The sequence below is a fragment of the Orcinus orca genome, chromosome 8, assembly GCF_937001465.1.
Source record: "Orcinus orca chromosome 8, mOrcOrc1.1, whole genome shotgun sequence".
Lineage (NCBI taxonomy): Eukaryota > Metazoa > Chordata > Mammalia > Artiodactyla > Delphinidae > Orcinus > Orcinus orca.
The window spans coordinates 22,295,950-22,316,020 of NC_064566.1; the positions used below are offsets into that span (position 1 = coordinate 22,295,950).

General features: G+C 37.8%; 1 protein-coding gene across 4 annotated transcripts in view; it reads left to right on the top strand.

Moving 5' to 3' along the window:
• Positions 1 to 20,071, top strand: part of TRAF6 (TNF receptor associated factor 6) — a 28,043-nt gene that overhangs the window by 2,507 nt on the left and 5,465 nt on the right. For 2 of the 4 annotated variants that reach the window (XM_033410889.2, XM_004264016.4), the window contains 5 exons: positions 2,322 to 2,528; positions 3,968 to 4,288; positions 8,049 to 8,199; positions 9,353 to 9,511; positions 10,838 to 10,909. In XM_033410889.2, the coding sequence (XP_033266780.1) occupies positions 2,494 to 2,528; positions 3,968 to 4,288; positions 8,049 to 8,199; positions 9,353 to 9,511; positions 10,838 to 10,909 (738 nt within the window). In that variant the 5' untranslated portion in view covers positions 2,322 to 2,493. The remainder of the gene's footprint in view (positions 1 to 2,321; positions 2,529 to 3,967; positions 4,289 to 8,048; positions 8,200 to 9,352; positions 9,512 to 10,837; positions 10,910 to 20,071) is intronic. The other 2 variants (XM_033410902.2, XM_033410914.2) reach the window with 1 other exon arrangement.

Here is a 20,071-nt window from a genome sequence, read left to right on the forward strand (position 1 = left end):
GCACGGGCTTCTCATTGCGGTGGCTTCTCTTGTTGCTGAGCACAGGCTCTAGGTGCGCAGGCTTCAGTAATTGTGGCTCGCGGGCTAAATAGTTGTGGCTTGTGGGCTCTAGAGTGCAGGCTCAGTAGTTGTGGCCCATGGGCTTAGTTGCTCTGCAGCATGTGGGATCTTCCCCGACCAGCGCTTGAACCTGTGTCCCCTGCATTGGCAGGTGGATTCTCAGCCACTGCGCCACCAGGGAACCCCCCCAGACCATCTTCTATAGCTGACTCTAAGCACTTTTTGGGTTTTTTCTTGGTGTTAATTAAAATAGTTACTCACTGTAGTTAAGAAAGTGATTTTCAATTAAGTCATCGCAGTCCCTAAAAGTAAAAGGAAAAAACGTTTTAACTTGCCAAAAAGAAAGAGTAAACCTAAAAATACTGAATGGCACTCAGAATACTGCTTTAGCTTAATTTTCCCTTTGTAGTATAGTTACATGGGACTACATACTGTAGACAGAGTGACTACCTAAAAAAGTTTATTGGAAAGATGAAAAGCTTCTGTATTAAAGCATGAAAAATAATGGCATCTATATTTTTAAGAGTGCTCACTTTCATGTCTTGACACTGCATTCCTGCAGTGGAGTTCCTTTTAAGGAATTGTGACTGATTGGACAGATTTTCTTAGTAACACATTTGCTATAAAAGGTCTCTAAATCTAAAGACCTGCAAGTCTTTTGGACTGGATAGCAAGAGGGCAGTTTATCGACTATCCAATAAACTGAATTTTAACTGGACATTTGGGCAGAAAAGGTAAACTTAGCTCAGGGACTTTTGCTTTTGTCTCCTGGCTAGCATTTTGATATATGCTGTACAACCAAACGAATATTAATTTCTCAAAAGTGATTTTACTTTAAAAAAAAATGGTTAAAGTTTCAAAAGGTAACTATAAGACAAATACCGTATGCTAACACATATATATGGAATTTAAGAAAAAAAATGTCATGAAGAACCTAGGGGTAAAGAAGGAATAAAGACGCAGACCTCCTAGAGAACGGACTTGAGGTTATGGGGAGGGGGAAGGGTGAGCTGTGACAGGGCGAAAGAGAGTCATGGGCATATACACACTAACAAACGCAGTAAGGTAGATAGCTAGTGGGAAGCAGCCGCATGGCACAGGGATATTGGCTCGGTGCTTTGTGACAGCCTGGAGGGGTGGGATAGGGAGGGTGGGAGGGAGGGAGACGCAAGAGGGAAGACATATGGGAACATATGTTTATGTATGACTGATTCACTTTGTTATAAAGCAGAAACTAACACACCATTGTAAACCAATTATACCCCAATAAAGATGTTAAAAAAAAAAAAAAGGTAACTATACCTGGAATTATCAAAGGTATATAAAATGTGTTCTCATACTTACTCTGCTTTTGGGAGTGGGAATTATAAAGCCTTTGATATTGGATATCAAAACATATCATATTGGATAACCAGCATCTATCAGAAACTATAAAAAGTTATATACTTTTTGACCTAATAATTCTACTTCTAAGAAATTTAACTAAGGTAGTAATTGAACACAAAAATGTATATGGGAAGAAAAATAACAAAGGATATAAACCCTAGTATAGCATTACAGTGTTATCTAGCAACAGATTTGGAGGGTATAACAGGGGCCTTATAACCCCATCCTGGAGCACAGGCGTAATAACTAGTTCTGCTCTTTGCCATTATCTTGCCATCCCTTCCTCCTTATCAACTTGTACTGAGTCTTCCACGGGATTCTGCATTAGTTATAACAAGGCTTTGCAAACTGTTTTTAACTTTTCAAAAATATTATCGAAACTAAAAAAGTAGAACAAAACATGAGTTTTTCTTTACTGATTTTTTGGAATTCTGTCAACCCAACCTGATAACACTGGACAGCTCATGTTTAACAGAAGCTGTGGTCAGCATCTTAGTCTAGTGTAATAAAAATAAATGGAAAGAAATTTTAAATTCAGCTTTATAGACAAAGTTATCAAAACATAGACAAACATAGGATAGTACAAATTGCACAGGCTCTGGGTGAAGTAGTCTTGGGTTCTGATTCTAACTCTGTTTCTTATTAGTTGGGTAATCCTTGGCAAGTTACTTAGCCTTTTAAAGCTTCAGAGTTTCCACTTTGATAACCGGGGGGGGGGGGGCAATAAAATTGTTAAATAAAATAACTCTATAGAGGTACACATAATAACAACTCATTTTTACTTCCAGGCACAGTTCTAAGTGCTTTGCACATATTAACACATTTAATCCTCTCGGTAATTCTGAGGTGGATTCTTTTGTTACCCCCATTTACAGATGAGGAAACTGAAGCACAGAAAGGTTATATAGTTTGCCCAGGTCATACACCAAATGATGGAGACAAGAGTTAAACCCAGATCATCCGATTCCAGCATCTAAGCTCTTCACCACTTCATGATATTGCCTCTCCAGCCAGAACAGTGCTTCATCCTTTGTAGGTGGTCGTCAAATGCTACTCAAAATCTTTTTGAGAAGAAGAAAAAGGTATCTATAGTGGTAAAAAATAGAGGATTACTGTCTTAACCCACTATTTGACATGGTGGCAGCCAGGATTTTTATATAAGAATGAGACAGGCGGGGGATACCTTGTCTAACATATTGGCTGGAGGCTTACATTCTGTTTTCTAGAACTCTGGTTGACGCTTGAACAACATAGGTTTGAACTGCATGAGTCCACTTATACATGGATTTTTTCCAATAAATACTACAGCACTACATTATCAGAGGTTGGTTGAATCAGTGGATATAGAACCACAGACACAGAGGGCAAGCTGTAACGTTATATGTGGATTTTTGACTGCGTGGGTGTCGGCACCCCAACCCCTGTGTTCAAGGGTCAACTGTATATCTGGTACATAGTGGGAATTTTCTATACATGTAATTACCTACAAGAGAGACCTGGTTAATTAGGCTGTGAACTGCTTTTAGACCTTAGCTTCTCACTTGTAAATTCTGGTAATGGTTTAGAATTTGAAAGCATCCCACCTACCATGAAAGCAATAGTTTTCCATAGGCAAACAAAACCTCACTTGTTTTTCCAGTCATTAGTAATGAAACATAGTCACTTGACATGACTGAAGGCACGAGGACATACAGATATACTTTTTCAATTCCGTTCTTTCTGTGTAATAGAAATTGCCACACTGAACATTTGGAGGTACAGTTGACCCCTTGAACAACACAGGTTTGAACTACACAGGTCCACTTAAATGCAAATTTTTTTCAGTAAAGGATCTGTGGTTATTGACTCCGAGGATGTGGAACTTTGGGAACAGAGGGCCAAGTCGGATTTTCTATTGCTCGGGTGTCGGCCTCCCTAACACCTGCCTTGTTCAGGGCTCAACTGTAGTCAATAGAGTTTTAGATCTAGAAGAAGAAACTGAGATCCAAATGGTTAGTTGCCCAAAATCACATAACTAATAGTTTCTCATGATCATCTGATCCTTTGTGCATTGTTCGTCCTCACACTGCCTGCTGGTCGAGCTGTTCTCTTCAGCTCTGGATACTTGAAGGAAGTTCAGCAGCATAATTAAGTTCTTCAGCAGCTGCCTAATGAGCACCTGTTAGGTGAAAGCTCGTGCTGAGTACTGAGGAAATGAACATTCTTGAAACTGCAGTCATAGAAAACAGACATTTAAACAGATAATTATGCTAATTATTACAGTTGAGGTATGTTTCTTCTTTTAACCTTATATTCCATCCATCCTACTAGATCATGAACTCCTTAACTTGTAAAATAGTAGTCATGAAGCAAAGCTGAAAAAACTTTGAAAGTTTTCTGTAAATAATATTAACAGAGCTAATGTTTATCAACTAAAAGGTGGCTTGCATAGATAGCTATGATACGTGTGTGTGTGTGTGTGTGTGTGTATGTGTATGTATGTGTGTATGTGAAGGCATTTTTTGTCTTGCTATTTCTTCAGAGCAGTCGATAATCACCTTACTATGAGTCTGCTACACTGGGAAAACAGCTGTGGATCCAGCCAGTCTGAGAGCGACTGCTGTGCTGCCATGGCCGCCAGCTCCTGTGGTGCTGCAGCAAAAGATGACAGTGTGAGTGGAACTGCCAGCACAGTGAATCTTTCCAGCTCTTTTATGGAAGAGATCCAGGGATATGACGTGGAATTTGACCCACCCCTGGAAAGCAAGTATGAATGCCCCATCTGCTTGATGGCATTACGGGAAGCAGTGCAAACACCATGCGGCCACAGGTTCTGCAAAGCCTGCATCATCAAATCAATAAGGTACGTGAGCATAAGAATGAACCTATAACAACCAAATAGAACATTATTACATAGAACACAGGGCATCCCAAGAATAGTCTTATACATAAAAAGCTACTTCAGGAAGAAGAACACTGAACAGAAAACTGAGAAATTTACATTCTTATTCCAGTTCCTACTGTAGTATGAAAGGTAATTACTATGTCCTCCCCTCCTTTGACCCTCAGATAAATAAACAATAAGTAGCTACTTCTACTTAAAGCAGTTGTATTGTAGACTAGGGTGTGTCTCTGAGCTTTAAGAAAATAATTTAAAATAATGTACCTTAAATGATGATCCTACTAGAATACGATAATCTCAATGATAATCTCATTACAAATAATGCTGACTTTATGAGTAATCGTTATTCTCATTTTAGCCACATTAAATTTTGTCTGCTACCTGCTGCCTATGGACAACTGTAAAATAACCAGTATTTTTAAAGAAAGTATTGATTGATGGCTCTGCCTTCATAATATATCCAGAATTCAATCCCTGCCTCACCCTGTTCTGAATCACCATCAACTCTCTCACAGGCCTCCCTACTTCCACCCTTGCCTTCTTCCAGGCTGTTCTCAATATAGCAGCCAGAATGAACCTGGCAAAATAAGTAAGATGATGTCATCTCTGCTCAGAGCATTGCAGCAGGTCGTCTGGGAGTAAAAGCCAAAGCCCTTGTAAGGCCTTATATGATAGGTCCGTAAATTTTCTGATCATCTCTCTATTAGGCTCCCCTCCCCTCTACCAATTCACTCTTTGCTGTTCCTTGAACTTGTGAAGCATGCTCTTGGGGAGTTGGCTTCAGCTGTTCTCTCTGCATCTTACTTCAGTTAACTGCTTAGTCAGTGCCCTTTTCTCCCTCCAGTGTGGCTCAGATCTCACCTTCTCGTAGGTACCTTGGCTACCCTGTTTATACCGCAGCATGCCTTTCCCCACCTCTTCCCACACTCTCTATCTCCCTTACCTACCTTTCTTTTTTTCTCTAACACTTTTCATATTTAAAAATATAGATAATTTGTGTGTTTATTGTCTGCTTGCTCACCTGGAGTATAAGCTCCTTGAGAGCAGGGGTTGAGATCTATTTTAGTTCTTGATATTTCCTAAGTGCCAGGAGTAGCACCTGATACATAGTAGGTGCTCAGTAAGTCATGATTGCATCAACTGAACAAAAGTAGATGGGGTTTCCGCAAATGATTAAAATTCATCTCCTAAGAAATAGATACATTTTACTATAATTCAGAAGTTAGATGGGAATATTTTTAGGTGACTAAGGAGTTCTATACAGGACAAAAAAAATGGAAGAAGTGGGGGAATTTTAGGTTCTTCAACTAATAAGCATCTAGTCATATTGGTGAAATCATTTTTAAGTAGGTTAGCTGGCTGTTCACTCATCTTGTAAGTTTTTTTCTTTCGACTTTTTTTTTTTTTTTTTTTGCGGTACGCGGGCCTCTCACTGCTGTGGTCTCTCCCGTTGCGGAGCACAGGCTCCGGACGCGCAGGCTCAGCGGCCATGGCTCACGGGCCCAGCCGCTCCACGGCATGTGGGATCTTCCTGGACCGGGGCACGAACCCGTGTCCCCTGCATCGGCAGGCGGACTCTCAACCACTGCGCCACCAGGGGGAGCCCTGTTGGGAGGTTTTTGATTACTGATTCACTCTCCTTACTAGTAATGTAGTCTGTTCAGATTTTCTGTTTCTTTATGGTTCAGTCTTGGTAGGTTGCATGTTTCTGGGAATTTATCCATTTCTTTTAGGTTGTCAAATCTGTTGCCATATAAGTGTTCATAGTAGTCTCTTTTGATCCTTTGTATCTGTGGTATCAGTTGTGATGTCTCCTCTTTCGTTTCTGATTTTATTTGAGTCCTCTCTTTTTTTTTTCTTGTTAGTCTAGCTAAACTTTTCTATAAAATTTGAATTTGTGGTAACTACATCCATACTTGGGAATTGGCTTAACTTAAGTTACAAGGGAGCATGTGTCTTGTTTCAATTTGGGGGAAAAATATGTTACCCAATGGTGAATTGGCAATATCTCTCTAGAGTTGGTGTTCTCATCCTCCACACTATTGGCATTTTGAGCCAGATACTTCTTTGTTGTAGAAGAATGTCCTGATGTTGTAGGGTGCTTAACAGCATTCCTGGCCTCTGCTCACTGGATGGTGAAATAGCCCCACTTTCCCAGTTGTGAGACCCAGAGTGTCTCCAGATGTTGCCAGATGTCCCCTGTGGTCAAAATTGCCCTAGTTGAGACCACTGGTTTAGGGTATACATGAGAGCAGTGTTAAAGGCTCACCTTTTTTTTCTGTTTATAATGATTTTCAATTTATATTGTATTTAGGTAGAAATAGGACCATATTATGGATCGTTGATTTTCCTGTAGGTGAAGATGTACAGAAAAAACCCAAGTGTCACCCATGCCCAGGAAGGTAGCTAATCTTTAGCAGTTTTTTAATAGCAAGATATTCATGAAAATAGTGGAACAATGGTCTGAAAAGGAAGTAAAACCTACAAAAGGAAGTGTGAGGCTTTTTTTTTTTTTCTATTTCCCTCTAAGCTAGAAATGACCACTTACTTCAACTTTAATGTTCTTAAAGGAATGGCTCGGAAATTTCTCATCGGTTATAGTCATTCGGAGAATCAAAAGGCAGCATCTCAATCCAATTCCATTTTCCTTTGGAGTGATTGCTAATGCGGTGGATAATGGTTTCCAGTTGACTTTGAAAGGTTCTTATTTTCTCTTAGATATCCATCACTTACGTTTGGGGAATATATTTCAATAAACTTGTTTACGTCCCTGGTTCTCAAAAAATATTCGACAGTAGGATAATATCATGCAGTGTGAGAGAAGCCCTATAAAGACTGACTATGTCGGTCACATTTTGTAGTTCTAAGGCATTTGACAGCAGACTCCCATTTTCAACAACTTCACGTGCACAAGAACCACCACTGTTGCTTTACACGTAGGAGGTGTGCAACAAATGTTTGAGTGATTGACGCTCTGTAGCCTATCTGACCTGCCACATTTCGTGAGTGAAGATTGAAACATCCCAAAAAGTTAAAGGGGAATGACAGACCCAAGCTTCCTGGGGTAGTTTTTCCCATCGTAAGGTAGAATAAACCATTGGGAAGCAGGACATAGAGGTCCTTTAACTCCTGATTGCATTGTATGTACCCTAGACATAAAAATAAAGGAAACCTTTGTTGCCCGTGAGCCAGTGTTGATGACTGTTCAAAGTAAACCTTAAAATGTGGCCTCCTGGGGCTACTTACTGCTAATTGGTTAATTTTTACTTATGACTAATAACTATAGACATGTTATTAGTATATTCTGAGCAGCATATAATTAGTTACATATCCCTAGTATGTTGAATAGCTGCTGATAGAGGCCTGCTAGACTGCCAAAATTCCCATCCTTAACTTTCACTTCATTTGTGTTGTTCAAAATATGATTTTATTCAATTTCTCATTTTTTGGTTGAAATCTATCCCACAATCTAAAATCCCATACTAGTTTTTGATAGATAATCCATATGGTGCTAGTTGTATCCATTTCATAAAAGAATGGTTCATAAACTGTCTGTAAAAGGACAGTTTATTTTAGTGATATTATACAATATAATGTGTTCATTTATTTTCTATAGGAAATAAGTAGAGAATTTATATGTGGTGAATTAAAGTTGTGTGTATTTTCTAATGTGAATGTTTAAAATCTACCAAATAATATGTATTTTATTTGTTTCTTTTAGGGATGCAGGTCACAAATGTCCAGTTGACAATGAAATACTGCTGGAAAATCAACTATTTCCTGACAATTTTGCAAAACGAGAGATTCTTTCTCTGATGGTGAAGTGTCCAAATGAAGGTTGTCTGCACAAGATGGAACTGAGGCATCTTGAGGTATTAAAGTTATTTTCTAGCTGTTAGCATATAGGCAGGGAAGTTCCTAGAGAATAGGAACTTTGCTGTGTCCATCTGGATATTGCCAGTGCCTAGCATATAGTGATTGGTTAGCAAATTCTTGCTGAATTGATACCAACCCTTTCCCTTTCATTATTGAGTATAAATATGAGTAGAAACTAGAAATTTCTTTTTCCATCTACTCTGGCTTTGCCCCAGTGATGATAAAAAATAAATCAGGGGCTTCCCTGGTGGCGCAGTGGTTGAGAGTCCGCCTGCCGATGCAGGGGACACGGGTTCGTGCCCCCGTCCGGGAAGATCCCACATGCCGCGGAGCGGCTGGGCCCGTGAGCCATGGCCGCTGAGCCTGCGCGTCCGGAGCCTGTGTTCCACAACGGGAGAGGCCACAACAGTGAGAGGCCCGTGTACCACAAAAAAAAAAAAATAAATAAAAAAAATAAATCAGTATTCTATAAGTTTTTTGGGTGAGCATTATCTGCAATAAAACTGAAGAGCATTTTAAATACAAGTGTCACATTTTAATTCCATAGCTTCATTTCTCTCATTTTGAAATAAGCAGCAAGTCACATGTAGCCATCATCTTAGCGCCATCGTCTTAGCACCCTCATACTTTTTTCTCTGGTTTTCTAAATTATTCATTTTATTATGAACTATAATATAGTTCTCCTATAGCTTGAGATTAACTGAATCCACGAGATAAAATAATTTGCTTTTAAATTAATCAGTCCTTAGTGTGGTAGTTTTACAAGAAGTTAAATATTGCTTATGTTCCATTTGACATTAAGCATTTAAAATATATTTGTAACTTGCCCCCTTTACTTAGCTCCTTTTGGAGGAGCGGCCTTTCGACACTACTAAATTGATAATGAGAAAATCTGACTTCTTTCCAACTCTCTTCCCTAATTGGATACATGAACCTGAAAAGTCACATCCTTTGTATAAACTTTCCATTCACAACCATTCTTTGGAAAAAACCCATTAAGGCCTTCATATTGTGGTTCTGTGGTGTGTACTAAACAGAGTAGGTTCAGTGGACAATTCTATAGAAGAGAACAGTATATTCTTTGAAGAGATTATATTTAGATTTCTTAAGGATTGGCAAATACTAATTGATAATTTTTTTCCATCATAGGATCATCGAGCACATTGTGAGTTTGCTCTTATGAATTGTCCCCAATGCCAACGTCCCTTCCAAAAATGCCAACTTAATATTCACATTGTCAAGGAGTGTCCAAGGAGACAGGTTTCTTGTGTAAACTGTGCTGTATCGATGGCATTTGAAGATAAAGAGGCATGTACTAACTTGGATTTGTTAATTCCACTACTATTTTTTTTTTAATGTACAGTGGAGGGGGTTAGCAGTAGATGAAGATGTTAATCCAGTTCTGAGTCTGTATTATAAGTTGTGAGAAGACTGATTTTTTAAGAAAGTAAGTTCAATAAACCATTCTAGTAAATGAGTGTAGAGTTTATATTTTCATCTCTTTCTGAGAAAGCATTGTTTCTACTGCTTACTACAGTAGTAGATCTACAAGTAACAAGTTTTTAGGAAAGGTATATGCTGATCTGTTTCCCTATGTGATATTTTAATGACCAGTCTTGGATTAGAGACAAATAAATAAAAGAATTACTGTATAAGACTTATATTTTTCTCTTTAAAAAAGAGAATGAGTGGTTAAAACTTTTAGGAGATTAAGTTAAATCCTACAAAGTGTGTTCCTTTGGTGATAATTCATCAAAACATATGATGAATTCACTTATCTGTACTTATGTTATACTTCAATTAAAACATTTATTTTTAAAAAGAAACTTCATGGCACTTGACAGCGTCATGATCATAGAATATTTTTCCCATTTATAAACTGGGATGTAGAGAGATTAAGTAATTTTATATTAATATTATCAATGGCAAAGCTAGCACTGAGATCCTAGATCCTGGATCCGTATCCTGTGTCCCTTTTACTAAAATAGAGTACATACAATTTATGTTCTTTTGTAACTATTAAGATACTTCCTTAAACTTCATTTCTTACAAATTTATCTTGTTAATTTTCCCTACTTTCTTATGAGATCAAGCATATTATGCTCTTTAAGTTGATGAATTATTCAAAAAAATGTCAGCTAACTTGCTAAAAAGTCTGAGGCATAATTAGAGCAAATTGGTGTCTTCTTAAACTTCAGTAAATTAAATGGACCTAACCAGAAGGGTTAATTATTTCTTAAATTTTTTGTATTCTAGAAAACAAGGCTCACCTTTCTGGGGCCTTTGAGAACATGGGCCTCCTGCCCTAATCATGCTTCTGTTCTTTACCCTCCTGATAAGAGTTTTAATTGAATCATGCTGCTGCTGGAAGTTTTTGGAAAGGTGTCTTTGGAGAATTATAATGTTGTTAAATGATGGTCAAACAGTCACAGATGCATCTTTTGTATACTATCATATTCTGTTAAAGAGCTGGAGGGTGAGATGAATCTCATTACTACACTGGCAAAGGGAGAGAAAATAACCTTTATAGATTATTCTCACATTTTTGTTTGACACACATCAAAAAAAAATAGGTTGGTGTTGCCTTTTCAGGTTTTCTCACTTTTTTTCTTATATTTCTTTAATAAAATTTAGATTCATGACCAGAACTGTCCTTTGGCAAATGTCATCTGTGAATACTGCAACACCATGCTCATCAGAGAACAGGTATAATGATTCCCTTTCATAAATCAGTATTTCCATAAACAGGTTAAAGAAGTGAATTAGGTTTTTAACTGAAAATTTAAATCAGTAAGGCAAAATGAACACAGGTTGAAGAAGAATTAAAACTATGTGAATTTTAAATGCAAATCAGAATCACAATGAGGTATCACCTCACACACTATCATCAAAAAGTTTACAAATAATATTCTGGAGAGGGTGTGGGGAAAAGAGAACCCTCCTTCACTGTTGGTGGGAATGTAAATTGGTGCAGCCACTATGGAAAACAGTATGGAGTTTCCTTAAAAAACTAAAAGTAGAACTACCATATGATCCAGCAATCTCACTCATGGGCATATATCCCCAAAAGATGAAAACTCTTAATTTGAGAAGGTACACGGGGAATTCCCTGGCGGTCTGGTGGTTAGGACTCTGCGCTTTCACTGCCGAGGGCCCAGGTTCAGTTCCTGGTCGGGGAACTAAGATCCTGCAGGTTGTGCGGCACGGCCAAAAAAAAAGAAAAAAGAAAAGGTACATGCACCCCAGTGTTTATAGCAGCATTATTTATAATAGCCAAGACTTGGAAACAACCGATTGGTTTAAGAAGATGTGATATATATAGATAATAGAATATTACTCAGCCATAAAAAAGAATGAAATACTTCCATTTGCAGCAACATGGATGGACCTAGAGAATATTATACTAAGTGAAGTAAGTCAAAGACAATTGCTTTATGTTACCACTTATATATGGAATCTAAAAAATACAAATGAATCTTATATACGAAACAAATAGACTCACAGACATAGAAAACAAACTTAGGGTTACCAAAGGGGAAAGGGAAGTGGGGAGGGATAAATTAGTATAGATTAATAGATACCAACTACTATACATAAAATAGATAAGCAACAAGGATATACATAACACAGTAGGGAACTATATTCAATACCTGGTAACAACCTATAATGGAAAGTAATCTGAAAAATATAAATATATACATAGCTGAATCACTTTGTTATATACTTGAAACTAACACAGTATTGTAAATCTGTATTTCAATTTTAAGAAAACTGAATTTTTTCAAATAATATAATGAATAATTTCAGAAAGAACAAAATACTCAGCCCTGAGTACTTAAAATTCCTAAGTCATTAACATAATACCTGTGTTTATATATATTCATAGAAGTTCCAAAGCCAAGTAATTTTTAGATAAAAATAATTTAAAATGCTCATTTAAACACCAGAAACTTTATAAGAAATATCAATATATCTTTAGACTCTGTGAAATAAGGATCTTAGGTATCCAGAAACCAGTTGAAAAAGTAAGAACAATGAAATAGAAGGAAACAAGTCTATTCAGTAGCAGGATGTTATTTGTAGCCATGTCCCCGAGGCATGTTGGGAGATTTTGAGATTTCCAGGATCTGTAGCCCCTCTGTTCAGTTGCCTGTAGACCACTGATGGGGCATCATCAGAAGTAGTAGTTATATTAGAAAACTATTCATTTTTTTTATTAATAGAGAAAGGAAAATTCCATCTGATTGCTATCTTCTGACATTTGGAGGGTTTACCCACAAAATATGAATATTAGTCACTAAATATTTATACACTCATGAAATCTGCAAACCCGGAGATCATAATTGATTACCTTACTAAGTAGGAACAAGCAAAACCTGTCCCTCAACTAAACTTTTCCATTCATTTGTTAAGAGTCCTTTAGGTTTTTTTCCAACAGGGCCTTAATTTGAAGGTGTAAGTAACTTTTTGCTTGTGAAGTCTCATCTCCCGGGTTTTGCTTTTTGCTCTGTTTTAATACTTAAAGGAAACCACACAGCACATCTAAAATCCAGCAAAAGTAAAACTTAATGTAGGAAAAAACCCTAGGTTTAGAGTCAGAAAAACCTAGATTTTAACCCTGACTGTGCCACTACTTGCCCACTGATCTCTGACAAGAAAGTGGACATTCTAGATCAGGGATCAGCAAACCAGCCCACCAGCCAAATCTGGCTGCTGCCTGCTTTTTAAAATAAGTTTTATTGGAACACAGCCATGCCCATGTGTTGTATGTGGCTGGTTTTGTGCCACAATGGTAGAGCTGAGTACTTGGGACAGACTCCATAGGGCTTACAAGGCTGAAAATATTTACTATATGACCCTTCACAAAAAATTTTATTGACCACCTAGATTATGCGAAATGAAGGACTGGATTAAATGGTCTCTGATGTTGTTTCTGCTTGAAATATCTATGTTTACAGCTAAACTAAATTTCTAAAGGAAATTTAGTACCACTTTCAAAGAACATGATTCTACATAATGGATCTTACCTTAAAGAATTTAGAGTCCCCAAATCAAAGCCTGAGACTTTCTTTAAAACTTTTATTAAAGTGCTTAAAATATCTTCTAACATCTGAGTCTCCCCATTGTAGTCAAAGCATGCGCAGGTTAACAAAAAGTAAGAAGATTTATGAAAGGTGGTCATGAGGGAAAGACAGGGTGCAGTCAGTGGCTCTAACGTATATAGTTTATTGAATAGGGATTCAGTGGCCTGGACCACAGTGAGAGTCTTAGTTGGGTCATGGTTGACATCAGAAGGTACTTTTTCTTTATAATGCCGCTAGAGGGTGCCAGTTCCCTGGCAATAGGAATAAATTCATTTTCTTGAAATGAATTTTGAGTGATTTGGGGGCATGGTATGAGACGTTGATATTTCCTTCCTTTGTGACTTTTGGAAGTAAATATCATTTTTTAAGTTGATAAAATACATTTTATGTTGATGCAAAGCCAGTCTAAATCAGCTAAGTCTCAATTATAAAATAAGCTTAACAGAGCTGCAAAACAACTTTTATATATATGCACTAGCCAATCTAAATCCAGCCAGGTATTGCTTTGAAGAGGCCCTTAGATACCTGGAGTTAATTTGAAAATGAAGAAAAAATTGGTTAAGAACATCATATTGCAGTTCCTGTTCAAGACAGCTATGTATTGGATTGGCCAAAAAGTTCGTTCGGGTTTTCCATAAAATGTTCGGAAAAACCCGAACGAACTTTTTGGCCAACTCAATATGATGCCTGTGAATTCACCTCCTCCCAAGAGTCTACAGCTACACATGGAACAACTTCCTCTTATAAAAACCTAAAAGGCTGGCTGAGTAATGACTACACATTAGGCAAATGAGAAGAAAATCACATCAAAGTGGGTAGGAAAGGCTAGGAAACAATCTCACCATATACCCACAAGCAGGAGGGAACTCAAACCCTGGAGCTTCTCCCTGAGGACTGAAGGGTCCAAACCCACTCCTCAGGCATTTCAACTTTTAAGACATACACTGGAGAGACAAGCTCCCCAAATATCTGACTCTGAAAACCAACAGGGCTCATGTTCCTAGACCCACCAGACTCTAGTGATCTTGGAAGCTGCTCTTTTTTTTTTTCCTTTTTAACATCTTTATTGGAGTATAATTGCTTTACAATGGTGTGTTAGTTTCTGCTTTGTAACAAAGTGAATCAGCTACACATATACGTATATCCCCATATCTCCTCCCTCTTGCGTCTCCCTCCCACCCTCCCTATCCCACTCCTCTAGGTGGTCACAAAGCAGCAAGCTCATCTCCCTGTGCTATGCAGCTGCTTCCCACTAGCTATCTATTTTACATTTGGTAGTGTGTATACATCAATGCTACTCTCTCATTTTGTCCCAGCTTTCTCTTCCCCCTCCCGTGTGCTCAAGTCCATTCTCTGTCTGCATCTTTATTCCTGTCCTGCCCCTAGGTTCTTCAGAACCTTTTTTTTTTTAATTCCGTGTATATGTGTTAGCATACAGTATTTGTTTTTCACTTTCGGACTTCACTCTGTATGACAGACTCTAGGTCCATCAACCTCACTACAAATAACTTAATTTTGTTTCTTTTTATGGCTGAGTAATATTCCATTGTATATATGTGCCACATCTTCTTTATCCATTCATCTGTCAATGGACACAGGTAGCTTCCACATCCTGGCTATTGTAAATAGAGCTGCAGTGAACATTGTGATACATGCGTCTTTCTGAATTATGGTTTTCTGAGGATATATGCCCAGTAGTGGGATTGCTGGGTCGTATGGTAGTTCTATTTTTAGTTTTCTAAGGAACCTCCATACTGTTCTCCATAGTGGCTGTATCAATTTACATTCCCACCAACAGTGCAAGAGAGTTCCCTTTTCTCCACACCCTCTCCAGCATTTATCGTTTCCAGATTTTTTGATGATGGCCATTCTGACAGGTGTGAGGTGAGACTTCATTGTAGTTTTGATTTGTATTTCTCTAATGATTAGTGATGTTGAGCATACTTTCATGTGTTGGCAATCTGTATATCTTCTTTGGAGAAATGTCTATTTAGGTCTTCGGCCCATTTTTGGATTGGGTTGTTTGTTTCTTTGATATTGAGCTGCATGAGCTGCTTGTAAATTTTGGAGATTAATCCTCTGTCAGTTGCTTCATTTGTAAATATTTTCTCCCATTCTGAGGGTTGTCTTTTCATCTTGTTTATGGTTTCCTTTGCTGTGCAAAAGCTTTTAAGTTTCATTAGATCCCATTTGTTTATTTTTCTTTTTATTTCCATTTTGCTAGGAGGTGGTCAAGAAGGATCTTGCTGTGATTTATGTCATAGAGTGTTCTTCCTATGTTTTCCTCTAAGAGTTTTATAGTGTCTGGCCTTACATTTAGGTCTTTAATCCATTTTGAGTTTATTTTTGTGTATGGCGTTAGGGAGTGTTCTAATTTCATTCTTTTACATATAGCTGTCCAGTTTTCCCAATACCACTTACTGAATAGGCTGTTTTTTCTCCGTTGTGTATTCTTGCCTCCTTTATCAAAAATAAGGTGACCATGTGTGCGTGGGTTTATCTCTGGGCTTTTGATCCTGTTCCACTGATGTATATTTCTGTTTTTGTGCCAGTACCATACTGTCTTGATTACTGTAGCTTTGTAGTATAGTTTGAAGTCAGGGAACCTGATTCCTCTAGCTCTGATTGTCTTTCTCAAGATTACTTTGGCTCTTTGGGGTCTTTAGTGTATCCATACAAATTGTGAAAATTTTTGTTCTAGTTCTGTGAAAAATGCCATTGGTAGTTTGATAGGGATTGCATTGAATCTGTAGATTGCTTTGGGTAGTAGAGTCATTTTCACAATGTTGATTCTTCCAATCCAAGAACATGGTATATCTCTTCATCTGTTTGCATCATTTTTAATTTCTTTCATTAGTGTCTTACAGTTTACTGCATACAGGTCTTCTGTCTCCTTAGGTAGCTTTATTCCTAGGTATTTTATTCTTTTTGTTGCAGTGGTAAATGGGAGTGTTTCCTTAATTTCTCTTGCAGATTTTTCATCATTAGTGTATAGGAATGCAAGAGATTTCTGTGCATTAATTTTGTGTCCCGCTACTTTACCAAATTCATTGAATTAGCTCTAGTAGTTTTTTGGTGGGATCTTTAGGATTCTCTATGTATAGTATCATGTCATCTGCAAACAGTGACAGCTTTACTTCTTTTCTGATTTGGATTCCTCTTATTTCTTTTTCTTTTCTGATTGCTGTGGCTAAAACTTCCATAACTATGTTGAATAATAGTGGTGAGAATGGACAACCTTGTCTTGTTCTGGATCCTAGAGGGGGTGGTTTCAGTTTTTCCCCATCGAGAATGATGTTGGCTGTGGGTTTGTCATATATGGTCTTTATAGTGTTGAGGTAGGTTCCCTCTATGCCTACTTTCTGGAGGGTTTTTGTCATAATGGGTGTTGAATTTTGTCACAAGCTTCTTCTGCATCTATTGAAATGATTATATGGTTTTTATCCTTCAGTTTGTTGATATGGTTTATCACATTGATTGACTTGTGTATACTGAAGAATCCTTGCATTCCTGGGATAAACTCCACTTGATCATGGTGTATGTCCTTTTAATGTGCTGTTGGATTCTGTTTGCTAGTATTTTGTTGAGGATTTTTGCATCTATGTTCATCAGTGATATTGGCCTGAAGTTTTCTTTCTTTGTGACATCTTTGTCTGGTTTTGGTATCAGGGTGATGGTGGCCTCATAGAATGAGTTTGGGAGTGTTCCTCCCTCTGCTATATTTTGGAAGAGTTTGAGAAGGATAGGTGTTAGCTCTTCTCTAAATTGATAGAATTTACCTGTGAAGCCATCTGGTCCTGGGCTTTTGTTTGTTGGAAGAGTTTTAATCACAGTCTCAATTTCAGTGCTTGTGATTGGTCTGTTTATAATTTCTATTTCTTCGTGGTTCAGTCTCGGAAGGTTGTGCTTTTCTAAGAATTTGTCCATTTCTTCCAGGTTGTCCATTTTATTGGCATATAGTTGCTTGTAGTAATCTCTCATGATCCTTTGTATTTCTACAGTGTCAGCTGTTATTTCTTTTTAATTTCTAACTCTATTGATTTGAGTCTTCTCCCTTTTTTTCTTGATGAGTCTGGCTAATGGTTTATCAATTTCGTTTATTTTCTCAAAGAACCAGCTTTTAGTTTTATTGATCTTTGCTATTGTTTCCTTCATTTCTTTTTCATTTATTTCTGGTCTGATCTTTATGATTTCTTTCCTTCTGCTGACTTTGGGGTTTTTTTGTTCTTCTTTCTCTAATTGCTTTAGATGTAAGGTTAGGTTGTTTATTTGAGATGTTTCTTGAGGAAGGATTGTATTGTTATAAACTTCCCTCTCAGAATTGCTTTTGCTGCATCCCATAGGTTTTGGGTCATCGTGTTTTCATTGTCGTTTGATTCTAGGTATTTTTTGATTTCCTCTTTGATTTCTTTAGTGATTGGTTGGTTATTAAGTAGTGTATTGTTTAGCCTCCATGTGTTTGTATTTTTTACAGATTTTTTTCCTGTAATTGATATCTAGTCTTATAGTGCTGTGGTCCGAAAAGATACTTGATATGATTTCAATTTTCTTAAATTTACCAAGGCTTGATTTGTGACCCAAGATAATGATCTATCCTGGAGAATGTTCCATGAGCACTTGAGAAGAAAGTGTATTCTGTTGTCTTTGAATGGAATGTCCTATAAATATCAATTAAGTCCATCTTGTTTAATGTGTCATTTAAAGCTTGTGTTTCCTTATTTATTTTCATTTTGGATGATCTGTCCATTGGTGAAAGTGGGGTGTTAAAGTCCCCTTCTATGATTGTGTTACTGCCAGTTTCCTCTTTAATGGCTCTTAGCATTTGCCTTATGTATTGAGGTGCTCCTGTGTTGGGTGCATAAATATTTACAGTTGTTATATCTTCTTCTTGGATTGATACCTTGATCCTTATGTAGTGTCCTTCTTTGTCTCTCGTAACAGTCTTTATTTTAAAGTCTATTTTGTCTGATACGAGAATTGCTGCTCCAGCTTTCTTTTGATTTCCATTTGCATGGAATATCTTTTTCCCTCCCCTCACTTTCAGTCTGTATGTGTCCCTAGGTCTGAAGTGGGTCTCTTGTAGACAGCATATAGACGGGTCTTCTTTTTGTATCCATTCAGCCAGTCTTCGTCTTTTGGTTGGAGTATTCAGTCCATTTACATTTAAGGTAGTTATCGATATGTATGGTCCTATTACCATTTTCTTAATTGTTTTGGGTTTGTTATTGTAGGTCTTTTCCTTCTCTTGTGTTTCCTGCCTAGAGAAGTTCCTTTAGCATTTGTTGTAAAGCTGGTTTGGTGGGACTGAATTCTCTTAGCTTTTGCTAGTCTGTAAAGGTTTTAATATTTCTGTCGAATCTGAATGAGATCCTTGCTGGGTAGAGTAATCTTGTTTGTAGGTTTTTCCGTTTCAGCACTTCAAGTATGTCCTGCCACTTCCTTCTGGCTTGCAGTGTTTCTGCTGAAAGATCAGCTGTTAACCTTATGGGGATTCCCTTGTATGTTATTTGTTGTTTTTCCCTTGCTGCTTTTAATATTTTTTCTTTGTATTTAATTTTTGATAGTTTGATGAATATGTGTCTTGGCGTGTTTCTCCTTGGATTTGTCCTGTATGGGACTCTCTGCTCTTCCTGGACTTGATTAACTATTTCCTTTCCCATATTAGGAAAGTTTTCAATTATAATCTCTTCAAATATCTTCTCAGTCCCTGTCTCTTTCTCTACTTCTGGGACCCCTGTAATTCGAATGTTGGTGTGTTTAATATTGTCCCAGAGGTCTCTAAGACCGTCCTCAATTCTTTTCATTCTTTTTTCTTTATTCTGATCTGCAGTAGTTATTTCCACTATTTTGTCTTCCAGGTCACTTATCCGTTCTTCTGCCTCAATTATTCTGCTATTGATTCCTTCTAGAGAATTTTTAATTTCATTTATTGTGTTGTTTATCATTGTTTGTTTGCTCTTTAGTTCTTCTAGGTCTTTGTTAACCGTTTCTTGTATTTTCTCCATTCTATTTCTAAGATTTTGGATCATCTTTATTATCATTACTCTGAATTCTTTTTCAGGTAGACTGCCTGTTTCCTCTTCATTTGTTTGGTCTGGTGGGTTTTTACCTTGCTCCTTCATCTGCTGTGTGTTTCTCTGTCTTCTCATTTTGCTTAACTAACTGTGTTTGGGGTCTCCTTTTTGAAGGCTGCAGGTTTGTAGTTCCCGTTGTTTTTGGTGTCTGTCCCCAGTGGCTAAACTTGGTTCAGTGGGTTGTGTAGGCTTCCTGGTGGAGGGGACTGGTGCCTGTGTTCTGGTGGATGAGGCTAGATCTTGTCTTTCTGGTGGGCAGGACCGCATCTGGGGGTGTGTTTTGGGGTGCCTATGACCTTATTATGATTTTAGGCAGCCTCTCTGCTAATGGGTGGGGTTGTGTTCCTGTCTTGCTAGTTGTTTGGCATGGGGTGTCCAGCACTGTAGCTTGCTGGTCATTGAGTGGAGCTGGGTCTTAGCATTGAGATGGAGATCCCTGGGAGAGCTTTCGCCATTTGATGTGACATGGAGCCAGGAGGTCTCTGGTGGACCAGTGTCCTGAACTTGGCTCTGCCACCTCAGAGACACAGGCCTGACACCCACCCGAGCACCAAGACCCTACCAGTCACAGAGCTGTTCTCCCAGGTACCAAGCTGATCCTCTCACAATCATTTTACACTGAATCAGGCTTTTTCAAATGCCAATCTGATCATCTCATCAGCTACAGGTATTTCAGTGACATCTTATTGTTCCTAATTATTTTTTCCAGT